Below are 18295 nucleotides of genomic sequence, written 5' to 3'. Positions count from 1 at the left end.
AAGACATGAGAAAGGGTATCAAGGTATGTGAAGTAAGGCGACTGTGGATATTATGTAACCCTTCTATTAATTACAATAAAAATATATGTGAAAAAAGAAATACTTCCCATTAGACTACAGACTAGATGTCAAGGAAACTGTTCAAATCATTACTAGATTCTTTAATATTCTACACAACAGTTAATGAGAATGAAGCCCATGAGAAAACCTCCCAAAAATATGAGTCTAAGAAAAGAAAAAAACACATTAACTACCACCAATAATTAGCAAAGTAAACTTTTTTTTAACTTGGCAATTTGTACTCTTTCAAATATATGTTACAATCCACAATTTCCTTAGTACTAATGCACAAAAATATTATGCACAAGAAATTATAGTATAGGCTTTTCGCTAAAATTCCCTGGAAATAAGATTCAAAATTTTTCCATATATTTTTACTGTAATTAAGTTTCAAATTTTAAGGGATTATTTTATTCACATTAGCATTCCAGAGAAGAAGCAAGCACACGGGCTTTTTTTTTTAATAGGATAAAACAATCTATATGTTGCTGAGGACCCAATGGCTTATGCCTATAATCCTAGTGATATAGGAATTTGAGAATTCTGGATCCCTGCTACCAGACTCACAGAGAAAACCACATAACTATCTCCAAATAACTAGCAAAAGGCTAGAGAGGGAGGCACTGCTCAAGTGATACTATATTGACATGATCCTGAGCTTCAGATTCAACCATTTATTTTTCACATGTAATGGCCACTTGAATTTTTGTTAATTAAAAGCAGACTGAAGACATTCTTTTTTTTCTTTTGCCAGTCCTGTGACTTGGACACGGGGCCTAAGCACTGTCCTTGGGCTTTCTCAAGGCCTAGTGCTCTACCAATCAAGCCACAGCACCATTTCTGGCTTTTTCTGTGTTTGTGGTACTGAGGAATTGAACCCAGGTCTTCATGCATACTAGGCAAGCACTCTACCACTAGACCAAACTCCCAGCCACAAACTAAGGACATTCTTAATATACGATATTCTTTCTATCCTATAGCATCTTAAAATCATATACTTATAAAATGAGTAGTATAAAACCACATATCCTATTATAAAATAATTCATAACAGTATGTATTAATATTAGAATTATCCTAATTTATGTGTAATAACTGGTATTATATTAAAAATAGAGCTGATAGGTAGTGAGTGCAAATAGCATAAATTAAAGTCAGAAGATATAGGTTTCTTTTGTACATAGGGCCTATCTATCTATGCTAATTTGAGACATATCTGCAGTTTGATCCACATGCTTACTTTTAGGATTCCTTTTTAGTATTATTAGGATTGAATCATAAAACATTTACAGCCACAATCAGTTCTACCGTTATCGTTATCATATCACAGATGATCAAATTTCATCTACATTCCCACTTACTTATGCCAATGCTTAGCCAAGGACATATGCTCCAGAGAATTTAGAATTAGGGTAATAAGCAGTCATTTCAAAGAGCTTGCAACTAACTATGAAAGTTCTACTTTAAATTAACTCAGGAGAAAGTGGAGTAAATGAATTAAAGATCAAAAGAAAATGCTATTACAAACCAATGAGTGATGTGGAGAAGCTCATTTCATGAAAATTCTCCCATAAGACATCAACCCTGAACATTCTGTAGATGATTCGTGACACAGGAGCTAACCTACTCCAAGCAGGATGCTTTGAACTAAGCATGACATTAGTTGTTGGTGATTGCATTACTTTTTCTAAATCGGAGTTACCTACTGCAAACCATTTCACCTCTTCCCTAATGGAAATGCTCCACTATTTCCTTTCATTTTGCATATTCAAGAATTGAAGATAAAATGTTCAGATCTTGAAATACGGCATTTTGTAACTCCTACAGGAAGGATATTATTCTTAAAGGCTCTTCCTCTAACACTTTCCTCTGAAGCAAAGTCTAAAGTGTGCACTAGAGACATATGTGTACTTGTAATGGGGATGATGTGAATTTAGGGGGGGAAGCAGAGGAAACAAAGATAATGTCACTACACAAATTAGTTAGTGCTTACTCTTACTTGTCTAAAGAACAGAAAATGTATGGTATTTACTTTTTGAGAATTCTTTTTCCTGTACATCAGAAAAGACTTTACTAAATTTAATATATGAGCTCCAAAGCTCATGAATTCCCATATGTCTTAATTACACTTGGATCAGATTATTAGCTAACTCTGAAATCACAATTTAGGACTGCAAATCCAGCTACATTTATTAGACATATGTATCCAATTAAGCATATGTTTATTAGATATATATTTTGTCTTAGTTTATGTTAGTTAGGATAATGTACATTACTGCCAAACAAGTAAAAATATTTTTATTCTATTTACTAAAGGTGTTTTAGAAAGGCAACTTGCCAAAATTTTCCTAAATTTGGAGATCTTATAGTTTATTTTTTGTGAGGTTCTGTTCCTAAATAGAGACATGAATTAAGGTTGCAGTATGACAAACTATGATGAGGTTTACAGATACAACTCAGTGTGTTTTCTACCTGCTGATGATCAAACTTCTCCAAGTTCTTATCCATCATAAGCAGATGTTATTTGAGTGTTATACTGTGAAATACAATTCAAAATTCATCCTTTGCAAGATAATTAGAAAGCTCATGGAGTGGGAAAAGATCTTCACTTGCCATGCAACAGACAAGGGTCTTATATCTAAAATATACCTACACCTCAAGAAATTAAATCCCTTAAAAACATATTCACAAACAAAACAACCATCCCTCTAAAAGGTGAGCTAAAGACTGAAAGAGAAACTTCTCTGCAGAGGAAATAATAATTGCCAATCAAAACTTGGCCACATTTCTGGCCATAAAAGAAATTCAAATCAAAACAATGTTGAGCTTTCACTTCACCCTAGATAGAATGGCCATTAGAAATGTAGCAAGAGATGCTGGTGGGGATGTGGCCAGGGAAAGCTACTGAACTGTTGGTGGGAATGTCAACTTGTTCAACCACTGTGGACAGCAGTGTGGCTGTTTCTCAAAAGACTAAACATAGAGCTCCCCTATGACCCTGAAATCCCATTCTTGGGCATATACCCAGACGTCCAGAAACAAGTCCATACTATACTGGCCAGCAAAATTATATTTGTTGCAGCATTTTTAACCATAGCTAAGATATGGAACCATCCCAGATGCCCCTTGGTAGATGAATGGATCAAGAAGATGCAGTATATAGATGTAGTACATAGCTGCAGTATATATACACAATGGAATTTTATGCTGCCATCAGAAAGAATAACATTATTCCATTTGTAAGGAAATAGAATGACTTGGAAAAAATCATATTAAATAAAGTAAGCCAGATCCAAAGAAACATTGGCTCCGTGGTTTCTCTCATTTGTAACCATTAGTGTACATCTAGGATTCTTCTAGCAGAGGATCATAATACTTCCAAAGCCAAGTGCATATGGTGATATAGGATGAGGTCACCTGAACTGATCATCAGGATACAGAAACAAGTGAAGTTATTTCTTTTCTCTCTTTTTCCTCCCTAGTGGTTAATCTCATATTGTTACTCTATCTGACGTTGATACCTAATATATTGTATATGTGCTTATTTATTTGAAATAAGGAAGGGAAAGAAAAAACAATATGAGTGGGAAGGGTAAAGGAAGTGGAAAGTGGGAGAAAAACATGGGAAGGGTACCAATATTCAAGAAGTAATGTATCCACTATCTGATGAAAGTCACCGTAACCCTTCTTCACATCACCCCAACAAAATAAAAATAGTGATAACAAAGGAAAGGTAGACTCTGACAGGAAAATAAAGTTTGGTTTTGAAATAAAACAATAAAATTTAATGGTACGTATAAATATACATAAAAGTGGTGAAGATTTTTTAATTACCCAATTAAAATGGTATCAATAGGTGGTACAAAAAAGAAAGAAATGGGGATGGACTACAGTAATAGTGGAAGCATGTTTTTAGCAATCATAAACAAATATGTGGAGTATGTTTACCTACTGGGAATAAAAACTCTATTCTATATATCACCTCCATAGCACACAATATCTGATGTCACTTTTGTCTATTAAATGCTATCCAACAAATTCAGCGATAGATGTTAATATCCAAGGAGTCTCATATTCCTATTCTTACCTAGTATTTTTGATCTATGGTTTAGTATTAACACACAATACAAGAATGCGCATTCTCTTCATGCTCTTCATAGAGATTGGTTGCTGTAGCTTACAAATAGGATTGTAAAAGAACTCATGTTTAGTAACACAGAAAGAGAACTGTTTATAATCAGTTTGATGTCTGGCATTGCACTATAACTTCAAAATCCTTGCTGATGTGCAATTCTACTTGAATATTACATTTTTTATGTTCAACCCTTGAGCTTGACACTATTTTGACTGTCGCCAAGAACATATTATTCTCTGTATAATATGGAATGTTAGAAGTTAATGAGAGATGCAACATGATTTCAGGTACAAGTGGAATGTTTTCTCTGACCAAGAAAAAGGATAGATATTTAGCTGGCTTGCATTGTAAAGTTTGATGCACAGATGACTGATTTAAAAAATAGAATTAAGAAAAGTATTACCTTTTGCTCAGACTCAAGTTCTTTGTGTGAATTTTCCAGTGTACTTTGATAGATCATGAAGATTTAAGAACAAGGAATCTGATACCACTTAAAATTAAACGTAACTAATAATTCCATGGGATAAAACACAGTTCTTTTTTCCTAAAATAAAAAAGGCATTTACCAATAATTTTCTATAAAACTTAGTTTGCATTTATTTTTGTTTTCTACTGGACCATTCCATCACACTCTGATAAACCAAAGGGTCTACTAAATGTCTACCAAGTCATCATTCAAAGGGCATTTGATGACTGAACATAGATCCTTTCCTTTATGTGGTGAACAGGTTATCATAAAACAAGTTCAACTAGATTACATATAAATTTGTTCTTCAGTGTGCTGTAGAAGATACCCTGTAATATAGATAATGTTGTGCCCTGAGACAGGGTCCCCAAAGAAAACCACCAGACTGAGGTGTACTAAATGCAAAAGCAAGGTTTATTGTGGGTTACAAGCCAGGCAGGGAACTTGTCAGCACACACCCCAAGGCAGTTAGGTGGGAGGAGAAGTCATTAATCAGGGTTTACAGTCTTTTTAAAGGCAAAAATCACAGGTTTACACCCATCAGGTGGTCCAGTGAGATAAGATAGGGATTAGGGAGCTTCCCAGGCTGGTGGAAACTGATGGGAAGTTCTCAAGCTGGTTGGGTCCCATTCAACTGTCAGAGAGTAGTTTTATAGCTTGGGGGAAAAAAAATGCCAAATGTGCAATTCTAATTTTAACTTGAAATAGGTTAGTTCCTGGAGCTTATGGACACCTGTGCAAACAATGGCTGACTAGGGATCGGAAATTCCTGTTTGTGCAGCCTTTGGGTCCTTGGAGATTTTTTGAATCGGAGATTTTTTTTTTATTCTGTTTACTGAAGGGGAATAAGTTTGGGTCTGGGGGTAGTTATTTTTCATCTCTATAGATAATGTTTCTTCTAAGAGTAATATCAACACTCAGAAATGGTGCCTGATTGAATAATAAACAGTTTAGGATTAGATTTGTGTGTACCTATGTATGTGTCTGTGAGTGTATGCAAGAGTGCACACAAGCCCAAACTGAGGCTTGAAGACAGAGCTTTTTGTTCAGGGCTGGCACTCTATAACTTGAGCGAGTATTCCAGTTCTTTTTTTTTTCTCCTTTAGTCATGGCTTGAACTCATGGCTTGTGCTCAAGGCTAGCCCTCTACCACTTGAGCCAAAACACCACTTCCTGATTCCTGAGTTTATTGGAGATAAGAGTCTCCAGAGGGCTTTGCTGCCCCAGCTGCCTGAGAACAGCCATGGGTGTAGCGAGGGTTATAGGCATGAGCCCCTACTCTTGGCTTCCTCTAAAAATCTTTCAATGAGTTTTAAACTGCTTAAAGTATTCTAAGCTATGAAAAGGTATATTATTGTAAATTAAGGTTCTTAGAGTTTACATTGTAGTTTAAATGAGATATTTGATTTGTATATGATCAGCATATTACATCTTTTTATTTGTATGCTAAAGTCTAAAAGTAAAAGTATATATATGAGATATTTAGAGGGAGAGAGGATAAGGAAAAAACAATAGAAGATGTGAATTGAAAATACATTGCATGCATTGATGAAAGCATCATGGAGAATCACTGTTTACAATTAAATGATCAGAAGAATTGGAAAAACAGTGTCAACAGGAAATGTTATTTTTAAAGGCATTGTCTATCTAATTGTATTTTAGGCACTGAGATTAAGTCTAAGGCCATTTAACCATCCTAGCAAGAACCTAAACTTGTGTTATTAACAGTGGCGTGTAGTTACTGTCCACTAATCTTCAAGCCAACATTCCTTAGAGGATGACATTATTTAAGAATACATGTGCTTCCTCTTAATTTATCTCATCAGTGTGATCACCTCTACTTCCACTCAATGGGTACATCTGTGTGCTGCGTGGGTTCGCTTTCTGACCCAGCTATCCTTTTGTCAGTAATGATGGCTGTTGGTTATAGGAAGAGATGAGAGATGCCTGTTTGTTGGTAGGTTTGTTTTCCCTGTCAACAGATAACATGGAACACCTCACTTCAATTGTGTCTTCAATAAGCTGTAACATGTGGAACTAAACTAAGTCGCTTTTTAACTTACCTCTGACTTCATTAATTGGCATGCATTTATGTATTTTATAATGATGCATATATCTGTACATTGTGTAATATGAATGCATAATGTATAATACATACTGCAATCGCTTGGAAATAACATTTGTAAAACTTCGCTTTATCTTTTCAAAAATATATGTACATTAAAATGATTTTAAAAGTCATGTTAAACATTAGTGAAAATTCTGAATTTTTGTTAAGATTTTGGAGAGATAAAGGACACTTGAAAGATAAAACAAAAAGCTTCTGACATAAATCATTCCTCACATATACAAGGAACAAAGCTTTCAACGAGCTAAAATGGTATCATTTGTTTCAAATATTGGCTTCTCATTGGTTCATTGCAGAAAGAAAAGCCTTATTTGTAGATAAGTACAAATTTGTTACCAACTCTAAAAGGTTGCCATTTCTAGGATTTAATTCATTTGAAGGAGAGTGCTCCAATTAAAGTAAGATGGTTCAAACTTTTAGTCAAGAAATTGTCTGCAGCGCATTCAGGAGATTAATAGTGGGGAGCATAAGTCACCAATTAGACACTCATTTCCAAATAATATCCAGCTGAAATCCAACAGCAAGGAATTGGCTATTCAAAGAAATGATCATATCTGTGACACTAGGAAAAGATATAAAGCTATAATAGCCCTAAGTTACACTAAAAACTTACTAGGAGAAATCCTTCTTTTTATCTTTATTAGCACGTTAAATGCACAAATTAATGCAGGCTCATTGACACATTCTAATAAATTCATACCCTTGCATTGATCATGTTCAAACATTCTTTTCCTATTTTGTTTAGCAAAAATGAATTGCTCAAGAGGATTTTGTTCTTTCAATGCCATATCTTCATAAGAGGCTTTCATCAAATTACCCATCAATTATTCTCTCTTCTTTAGTGTCCATGGATGAGATGAAACAAACCATACTTACTTTTTGTTACCTGTAATTTCGTAAGAGCCATTATATTGTTATTTCACCTCAAAGTAAATCTCAGATGTTTTTTCTTTATGTAGAATTTACTCAGCAAGTATATATTTGTTAACTTATCTAAATCTATGTTATTTTCATTATCATCCCAAGTGAATGATGATATATGACTCACAATATTCAGCAAAACTTTCAGCTTTAAAGACTCAGGGTGACTAGCAAAATATACTCAGAATTATTATCTATGACTCTTCAGCTGGCCAAATCTAGTAAATATATGAGATCTATTTAACATCTAGTTTAATATTAGCTGCAGTAATAAATACTTAACAGAAAATATCTTTGACAAGCATATCATGGCTTCTATCAATGTGTTTTCTCTAATTTCTATGAGTTTGTGGTGCTAGAGTATAACAAATAGTTTCAAAGCATTTACTGATGGGAAAATACTGTCAACATTTATAAATTTTATAAGAAACAAAATGTTGTAGAAACAGATGTCTAAATAGAAAAAAAATGACAAGGAATAGGAAGTCTATATTATGGTAGACAATTAACTAATGGACACTCTAATTAAGCCTTGTTTATATTACCCAAACATGCTCTTGTGGGTTTATTCCTTCTCTTCTTTCTATGCATAGTACTACTTAGCTGCACATTAGTTACAAATACATACATGTATACATAGATAATTAGTTATACTAAAAATTAGGAAATAATCAAATAACAGTACCAGTTTACTTAGGAAAGAGATTTATTTTTTATGAAAATGCTAACACAGATTTAAAGACCAGTTCTGGAAGGACTTATTAAATCACAGAGTATTTTCAGAGGCATCAAAAAAGCTACTGTAGCTACGTAAACAGGATTTTAATTTCATAAAAACACTTCATTTAAAAGGTTCATGTTTATATGTGATTTTACCTCATGTTCTTAGAATGTTAGTCACCTAAAAATAGATTTGCTCTGTTAAATTACTGTTTTAACAAGACGCTGTCTCTTTCTGTCTGGAAAGTAAACACACATTACTTGACAATACTATCTCTACTCAATTACATGGAATATTTGGTGTGGGTTTTTGATGACCATGACTCTGGATTTAACTATAATGTAATTCCATTTTGCAGTGAAAAGATGATTCTGGAAAGGTTTATGCTCCATCTCCCAGATCCCTGGAGGAAAAAGGCCTAATAGCAGAGAGAGGCAAAGGATAGGCACCTGGAGAGCAATGCAGTTTGCCCGGTCTCTGTAGTTACAGCCTGAGTAATTGCAAGGTGCTTGCTTTGGGAACAATTTAGTTCTCTAGGTCTCTGGAGACTCAAGAAAGCAACAGATCAGACTAGCCACCAAGGAAAGAATTCATGTTACACAGTACTCCATAGAGCAAAGAAGGCAAAATGACCCAGGATGGAAATCAATCTCTTTTATGTGTTCCACTGGAAAAACCGAAGTATCATCATATGGTTCAAGACTAAGTGACCCACCTTGGGAGAAATGCAATTCTACCAGCTCTTTGAAGCATGAAAACAGCTCAGTGGACCTTTTTTGTGTTGATATGGGGCTTCTAACTAGACTATTGGGAGAAAGGTGTGTCTTCTAAGTGTGAAATATTTTACACGATTATTTTCCAGATTAGCTTGTTGAAATGAAGCCATTATACTTTATTCGCTCTGTGGTGCATTTGCAAAAATTATATGCTGGATTAGTAGCATTTAATTCTAAGTTTGAAATGTTTCAATATTCCTTCCAAAAGATTAACTGTTGCCTTAAAATTCTATTTTATTAGAGGACTGAATATATCCAGTGGTTAACATTTATTCAGGTGTAAATGAAGGAACACACACACACACACACACACACACTCCTTTTCCTATGGAGAATCTGTGTTGCAAATACCAGTTTTAAGTAAGATAAAAAATGGAATAAAGTAAATGGATAAGCTGAAAATAAATTTATCTGAAAATTGTCCCAATTATTATGCTTAGGATTTCTTGCTGTGTACATTAATTCTTTTCTCTTTTAATAAAATAGCATTATGATGATTGCAACAAGCAAGGAAATCATGAGGAAGGTGATTTTATACCTATCTTTTACTCAAATCTATTCTTGTGGACAAGTAGAATGATAAGTCAGTGTTCTGTCTGTGGATGTGAATTTGAACTTGATTGAACAAATAGGAAGGATCTCCTGGAGAAACAAGGAACCTTGAATAACATTTTAAAAATCAAAAGCAAACCAAAATAAAACAAACAAGAAGCAAAACAACCTTTGACTCTAACTTCTCACTTGGTATAAAATTCAACTACAAATGAATTAAAGAACCCAAACAAGACCTGAAACTTTAAGTATAACAGAAGAAAATGAAATTTAAATATAACTTTTAATATAGACCTTTATATGTGTAAGTTTAAATATATCATGATATATGTCACAAGGTCTATAACTTAAAATATAACACAAGAAAACCTTAGAAGTTATAGATACAGAATAATATATTTTCTTTATAAGACTCTAGTTGCTCAGAGTATGAGAGCAAACTTGACAAATGAGACTCTTATCAAATATAGAGTTTCTGCCCAATAAACAGAATCAAGACAGATCAGGGAAGAGTAGGTAATCTTTACCAGCAAATCAGCAGGAAAAGTATTAATATCCAGAACATACAATGAACCCAAAAAATTAAAAATCAAGAGAATGCATAATTCAACTAATAATAGGCAAGTGAACACAACAGTCACTTCTCAGAAGAAGAATGACAAATAGTTAAATGGATTATGTAGAAATGTTCAATATACTTAGCCACTGGGGGAAAAAGAAGGCAGGGCCAGGAGTTTGGCCTAGTGGTAAAGTGCTTGCTTAACATGCATGAAGACCAGCGTTTGATTCCTTGGTACCACAACATAGAAAAAAGTTGGAAGTGGTGCTGTGGTAGCTCAAGTGGTAATGAGCTATCCTTGAGAAAGCCCAAGGACAGTGCTCAGGCCCTGAGTTCAAGCCACAGGATTGGAAAAAAAATAAAAAAGGCAAATCAAAACTGACCTAAGATTTCATTCCATTCAGAATGGCACTCAGAAAAAAAAAAAATAGAATATCCTGAAGAGGATGTGGCAGAAAAGAAACCACAGCTATTATGGGTAGTAATATAAACTAGTGCAGCCATTACAGAATGTTAGTTAGTATATGAATTTCTCAAAAAAGCTCACAATAAACCTGTCCTCATTATCCCAGCATACCATTTATGGGCATATATCTAATGGACACTGAATTGATTTAGTAAAAGATTACCTAGGGGCCGGGAGTTTGGCCTAGTGGTTAAAGTGCTTGCCTCGCATGCATGAAGACCCGGGTTCGATTCCTCGGTACCACATGCATAGAAAAAAGCTGGAAGTGGTGCTGAGGCTCAAGTGGTAGAGCTCTAGCCTTGAGAAAGTCCAAGGACAGTGCTCAGGCCCTGAGCTCAAGCCCAGGACTGGCAAAAAAAAAAAAAAAAGATTACCTACACACCAACATTTATTGCAGCACTGGTCTTACAAACAAGAACAATCATCCTAGGTGCCCCCAAATAGATTAATTGATAAAGATGTAATTTATATTAATATATGCTATGAAATATTACATACCCCCAAAAGAAGACAAAACCATGTAAGCTGCAAGAAAATGCATGGAATCGGAGGACATTATATTGAATATGAGAAACTCAAGAATCATGATATAATATACTTTCACAAATATGTATAAATGAGATCTAAAATACATTAATATTTGTGGGCAGCTTCATTCATCTATACATACCCAGATACATTCATAAAGATCTAAATGGAATGGTGTACTAACAAAACTTTTAGTGCTATTATACTATTATTTTATTATACTTTAATTTTATTTTGTTGTCAGAGTAATGGACAGGGAGATTAAAGTTACGTACTTAACGTAATGAGTACATTTGTTGTCGAACATTATTACGCCCACCAAGGTTTTTCTCCCACTTTCCTTTCCCAACCATTCTTCACCCTTAAGTCATATAAAGTTTTTTTCCAACATTTTGTCTTGTGTGTATCACTGTTGCATTGGTTTTTCCTTTGTCCTTTGACTTGCCATTTTGTTGTTTTCCTTCTGAGAAATGTATAGCCTTAACTGTAATTCCCAGGATAGCAGAAGTGACTCCATTTTGTGTTGCAGCTGCAGTTTAGTTATAAAAAGAAATTGAAAAATAACCAGCAAAATGTTCACGGTCAGGGTGACCGAGAACTGGAATTGTATAAACAAGGAAATTCCAGGATAAGGAGTAGGATAAGGAGCATGTGAAAAACATGTTGTGACCAGAGGAAGGACACGTAAGCCCTTCTCTAGCCAAAAAGGAAAATTCCACTACTGCCCAGAATAAACCCCCCAGCCTTATTTGAATTAACCAATCCCTACACTGTAACCATGCTTCTGCTTCTGTAACCACGCTTCAGCTACCCATAAATACTCCCCTCTCCCCAGCCTCGGCGCGCAAGTCTTCTAGGAGACTTTGTTGCCCCGGGCGCCCGTGTACCCGAATAAACCTCTTGCTGTTTGCATCCGACTGCGTGGTCTCATTGTTCTCCATCTGCGTGGTCTCCATCTGTAGACGTCCCGCTGAGTCGGGGGTCTTACAAGTGGGGGCTCGTCCGGGATCGGAGACCCCCACCCAGGGACCACCAACCCACCTCCGGGAGGTAAGCTGGCCAGCAAATTTTTGTTGTCTTTTGTGTGTCTTGTCTTATGTTAAGAGTATTTCTGGAATCTGTGACTCGGCCGTGTCAATCTGTATTCTGGCGGACCCGTGGAGGAGCTGACGAGCTCGTACTCCCGACCGCAGCCCTGGGAGACGTCCCTGAGGCATCTGGGGTCAGATTTCTGACCCGTCCGGTTTCTCTTTTTGGGGCTTCGCCTCAGTCTGAGGACTCTTCAGTCCAGCTGATGAGGGAAACGTCTGGGTTTCTTCCAAACACCAGTTTACTTTCGGTTTTGGAACGAAGCCACATTGTGAAGTATTTTGTCTGTTGTGTATTTTTGTTTCTTGTCTTAATTGTGACGGGACTGAAACTGACTACTAACATGGGACAGACTGTGACGACCCCTCTAAGTTTAACTTTACAGCATTGGAAGGATGTGCGGACCGTAGCCAGCAATCTGTCAGTGGAAGTCTGCAAAAACAGATGGATGACTTTCTGTTCTTCTGAGTGGCCAACTTTCGAAGTCAGCTGGCCAGCAGATGGCACTTTTGACATGTCTGTTATTTTACAGGTCAAATCTAAAATAATGGAACCTGGACCCCATGGCCATCCGGACCAGGTCCCCTATATTGTTACCTGGGAGGGCTTAGTTTCTGACCCTCTCCCTTGGGTAAAGCCTTTTCTTACCGGACTCACGTCTGCTGTAACCCCTTCTGCACCTATCCTATCCTCTCCCCCTCACCCTTCCCCAGCTCCTCCTCCTCCTCCTCCTCCTCCTCCTATTTCACAGTCCTCTCTATACCCAACCCTCGTTCCTGAAGAACAAAAGAAACCTGAGAAACAGCCTAAGGTCCTACCCCCAGATGAGGGAATTTTAGTGGATCTCATGACAGAGGAACCTCCTCCCTACCGAGGGCAGGGACCTCCTCCTCGGGAAGTAGAAGAGGAACTCCCGCAAGTTCCCCCACCCAGGGACCCTATCCATTCCCCAGTGGCAGGAAGATTGAGGGGGCGCCGCGACCTCCAGACCGATCAGGTGTCCTCGTCTTCCCAGGCATTCCCCTTGAGGGTGGGCTCCAATAATCAGTTGCAGTACTGGCCTTTTTCTGCCTCAGATTTGTACAATTGGAAAAATAACAACCCCCCCTTCAGTCAGGATCCCTCCAGATGACCTCACTGATTGAGTCCATTCTAGTGACCCACCAACCCACCTGGGATGATTGCCAACAGTTGTTACAGGCACTGCTGACCTCGGAAGAAAAACAGCACGTGTTCCTGGAAGCCCGGAAAAATGTACCGGGTGACAATGGGCGCCCCACCCAGTTGCCCAATGAGATAAACGCTGCTTTTCCTCTAGAGCGTCCTAATTGGGAATTTACTACTCCTGAAGGTAGGAACCATCTAATTCTTTATCGCCGGTTGCTTATTGCGGGTCTCCATGGGGCCTCCAGACGCCCCACCAATTTGGCTCAGGTTAAGCAAGTGACTCAGAAAAGTGAGGAGTCTCCTGCAGCCTTTCTAGAGCGTTTGAAAGAGGCATATCGAGTGTACACTCCATATGACCCTGAGGACCTTGGACAGGCTACTAATGTCGCCATGTCTTTCATATGGCAGTCTGCACCAGACATTAGAAAGAAACTGGAGAGACATGATAACTTGCAAAACCTGTCCCTCCAAGAACTCCTCAGGGAGGCGGAGCGTATTTACAACAAGCGGGAGACTCAGGAAGAAAGAGATGAGCGACTAAGAAAGGAGGCGGAGGACAGAGAAAGTGCTAGGGATCGAAAAAGAAGTAAGGAGATGAGTAAGTTACTGGCCACAGTAGTGACAGGACAGCGACAGGATAGACAGGGAGGAGACAGACGGGGCCCCCGCGGAGTTGAGAAAGATCAATGTGCCTATTGCAAGGAAAAAGGGCATTGGGCTCGTGATTGCCCGAAGAAATCTAAGGGAATTCGGAAGCCTAAACCTCAGGCCTCCCTCCTAACCCTGGACGATTAGGGGGGTCCAGGCCAGGAGCCCCCCCCTGAGCCTAGGATAACATTGACTGTAGGGGGGCAGCCGGTCACCTTTTTAGTAGACACCGGAGCCCAGCATTCCGTGTTGACTCGTTCTCCTGGCCCGTTGGGTGGAAGATCTGCGTGGGTGCAAGGAGCCACTGGAGGGAAAAGGTACCGGTGGACAACTGACCGGAAAATACAATTGGCAACGGGTAAGGTGACCCACTCCTTTTTGCATGTTCCTGATTGCCCGTACCCCCTCTTGGGAAGAGATCTATTAACAAAATTAAAAGCTCAAATTCATTTTGAGGGAAATGGGGCCAGCATAACAGGCCCCCAAGGACAGCCCTTATGTGTACTCACCCTCAATGCTGAAGATGAATATAGAATATATGAAAAAGAAGTAATCGGGGAAACTCCACCCGCCTCTTGGCTACAAGCTTTTCCCCAAGCGTGGGCGGAAATGGGGGGAATGGGACTGGCTAAACATCAAGCGCCCCTTGTCGTTATGCTCAAAGCTGGCACTACTCCCGTTTCCATAAAGCAATATCCAATGTCACAAGAAGCCAAGTTGGGAATAAGGCCCCACATCCAGAGACTGTTAGATCAAGGGATACTGGTGCCTTGCCAGTCCCCATGGAATACTCCCCTACTGCCTGTGAAGAAACCTGGAACTAATGATTACCGACCAGTGCAGGATCTAAGGGAAGTTAACAAAAGAGTAGAAGACATTCACCCCACAGTACCAAATCCATATAACTTACTGAGTGGCTTGCCTCCAACGCACAATTGGTATACTGTGCTAGACTTAAAGGATGCGTTCTTTTGTCTGAAGCTGCATCCCAATAGCCAGCCTCTCTTTGCCTTTGAATGGAAGGACCCCGAGCTGGGAATCTCGGGGCAACTAACTTGGACTAGATTACCCCAGGGATTTAAAAACAGCCCTACCCTGTTTGATGAGGCGCTACACCGGGACTTGGCCAGCTTTCGGGTGCAGAACCCTGATTTAATACTCCTCCAGTATGTGGATGACCTCCTACTAGCAGCAAGGACTGAGCAGGATTGTGAGTCTGGAACCAAGAGACTTTTACAGACCCTGGGGGACCTGGGATACAGAGCCTCCGCTAAGAAGGCTCAACTCTGTTCAAGGCAAGTAACTTACCTTGGGTACTTGGTAAAGGATGGGCAGAGGTGGCTAACAGAGGCACGGAAGCAGGCTATTATGAATATTCCTGCCCCGAAAGGACCCAAGCAATTGAGAGAATTTCTAGGCACGGCTGGGTTTTGCCGGCTGTGGATTCCGGGATTTGCAGAAATGGCTGCGCCCCTATACCCACTTACTAAAACTGGAACCCTCTATGTGTGGGAGCAGGAACAGCAGTTGGCATTTGACCAGATAAAAGAAGCCCTACTACAGGCCCCAGCTTTAGGCCTGCCTGATCTAACCAAGCCCTTTGAATTATTTGTGGATGAAAAGCAAGGATATGCCAAGGGAGTTTTGACTCAGAAGTTAGGTCCATGGAGACGCCCAGTGGCCTACCTCTCTAAGAAATTAGATCCAGTGGCCTCCGGCTGACCACCCTGCCTCCGGATGGTGGCAGCTATTGCCATTCTCATTAAAGACTCTGGCAAATTGACCATGGGGCAGCCAACAACAATACTAGCCCCACACGCCGTGGAGGCCCTGGTAAAACAGCCCCCTGATCGGTGGCTTTCCAATGCCCGAATGACCCACTACCAGGCCATGCTCCTAGATAAGGAACGGATCCGATTCGGCCCAGTGACCACCCTCAATCCAGCCACCTTACTGCCCCAGCCCGGGGAAGTAGACTTTCATGACTGCTCACAGATCCTTGCAGAAGTCCACAGGGCCCGGCCCAACTTAACAGACCTTCCCCTCCGAGACGCAGACTTCACCTGGTTCACAGACGGCAGCAGCTTTTTGGAGAACGGAGAGCGGAAGGTGGGAGCGGCTGTCACCACCGAGACTGAGGTGATTTGGGCCGAAGGGTTACCTCCTGGGACATCGGCTCAGAAAGCCGAACTCATTGCCATGACCAAGGCCCTCCAAATGGCTGAAGGTAAGAGACTCAACATCTACACGGATAGCCGATATGCATTTGCTACGGCTCACATACATGGAGAAATTTATAGAAGGAGGGGCTTACTGACTTCAGAGGGAAAGGACATTAAGAACAAAGCCGAAATTATAGCCCTGTTGACTGCACTATTCTTGCCCAAAAGACTGAGTATTATGCATTGCCCGGGCCACCAAAAGGGGGAATCAATGGAGGCTAGAGGCAACCGCCTAGCAGACAAAGCGGCCCGGGAAGCTGCACTCCAGGGTCAGAGAACTCCACAAGTGCGAGTCTTCCCAATGACAGAAAAGTCCCTCTGCAACCTTCCTCCACTCCCATACACTCCAGAGGATATTGAGTGTCTTAAGAAAATGGGGGCGACCTATGACCCCAAACAAGGACAATGGACTTTCGATGGGAAAACAGTTTGGCCTAAAAAGTGGACTTTTGAATTTATTTCTAATCTCCACACCTTAACCCACTTAAGCAAGAATAAAATGAAGACCCTCATAGACCGGCAAGAAAACTTCGGCCATCTCTTGGGAAAAGATGAAGCCCTGCAGTGAGTATCCGATCAGTGTTCTGCATGCGCTCGGGTCAACGCAGGGCGGGCCAAAATTGGACTTGGAGTCAGAGTGAGAGGACACCGCCCAGGTGTTCATTGGGAAATTGATTTTACAGAAATCAAACCCGGACAGTATGGCTATAAATATCTCTTAGTATTTATAGATACTTTTTCTGGGTGGGTAGAAGCCTACCCCACCAAGCATGAAACAGCCCGAGTAGTGACTAAGAAACTACTGGAAGAAATTTTTCCCAGGTATGGCATGCCCCAGGTACTAGGAACGGACAATGGGCCAGCATTTGTCTCCAAGGTAAGTCAGTTGGTGGCCAAGTTATTGGGGATTGATTGGAAGTTGCATTGTGCTTACAGACCCCAGAGTTCAGGACAGGTAGAAAGAATGAATAGAACCATAAAGGAGACTTTAATTAAATTAGCCATAGCAACTGGCGTAAAGGATTGGGTGTCCCTACTCCCCTTAGCCTTGTACAGGGCCCGGCACACACCGGGCCCCCATGGGCTAACTCCCTTTGAAATTATGTATGGAGCACCCCCACCTCTTGTAAACTTCCTCCATCCTTATGTTTCTGATTATGCTAATAGCCCCTCTCTCCAGGCCCATTTACAGGCTCTTCAGATAGTCCAGAAGGAAGTCTGGAAACCCCTGGCGGCGGCATATCGGGAGCAGCAGGACAGGCCTTTCGTCCCGCATCCCTTCCAAATTGGAGACTCCGTGTGGGTGCGACGACACCAAACCAAGAATTTGGAACCGCGCTGGAAAGGACCATACACAGTCCTGCTGACAACTCCCACCGCTCTCAAAGTAGACGGGATTGCTGCCTGGGTCCACGCCTCCCACGTGAAAGCGGCTCGTCAGGATCAGGACAAATCCACCAACCAGACCCCAGAATGGAAATTGCAGCGCACCCCAAACCCCTTAAAGATAAGACTTTCTCGGTTGTAATCCTTTCTTGTCTACTTCCTTTCCTTTTGGCTTCTGATAGTCCCTATGTTCCCAAAGCCATCACTTGGCAAATAATATCCCAAACAGGAGATGTTGTCTGGTCAACTACCGAAATTCACACTCCTGGCTTGGTGGCCCAGTCTTACCCCTGATTTTTGTCAGTTGGTTGCTGGAATTGATGAAGGAGGATGGGATATAGGCATTCATTCCTCAACTAACCTTCCCAGAGATCTATGCCCCAATCCCTGGGAGACTGCCCAAACAAACCGCCTCATCTTCGGATGTTGTAGTCCCGACAAACGGGAAGAACTGGCATCCAATGCATTCTAT

The 18295-nt window shown here is 40.0% G+C and overlaps 1 protein-coding gene across 1 annotated transcript; it reads left to right on the top strand.

Annotated features, from left to right (window-relative positions):
- Window positions 1-12627: 12627 nt before the first annotated feature.
- On the top strand, window positions 12628-18003 carry LOC150055069 (uncharacterized). Its single transcript, XM_090344166.1, is given in 2 exon segments — window positions 12628-13527; window positions 13530-18003. Coding segments are annotated over 2 exon segments (5220 nt in total). The 5' UTR covers window positions 12628-12743; the 3' UTR covers window positions 17966-18003.
- The last annotated feature ends 292 nt before the right edge of the window (window positions 18004-18295 follow it).

Source organism: Megascapheus bottae, chromosome 14, assembly GCF_031878675.1.
Source record: "Megascapheus bottae isolate mThoBot1 chromosome 14, mThoBot2.hap1, whole genome shotgun sequence".
Classification (NCBI taxonomy): domain Eukaryota; kingdom Metazoa; phylum Chordata; class Mammalia; order Rodentia; family Geomyidae; genus Megascapheus; species Megascapheus bottae.
This window is presented reverse-complemented; position numbering and strand designations above follow the sequence as displayed.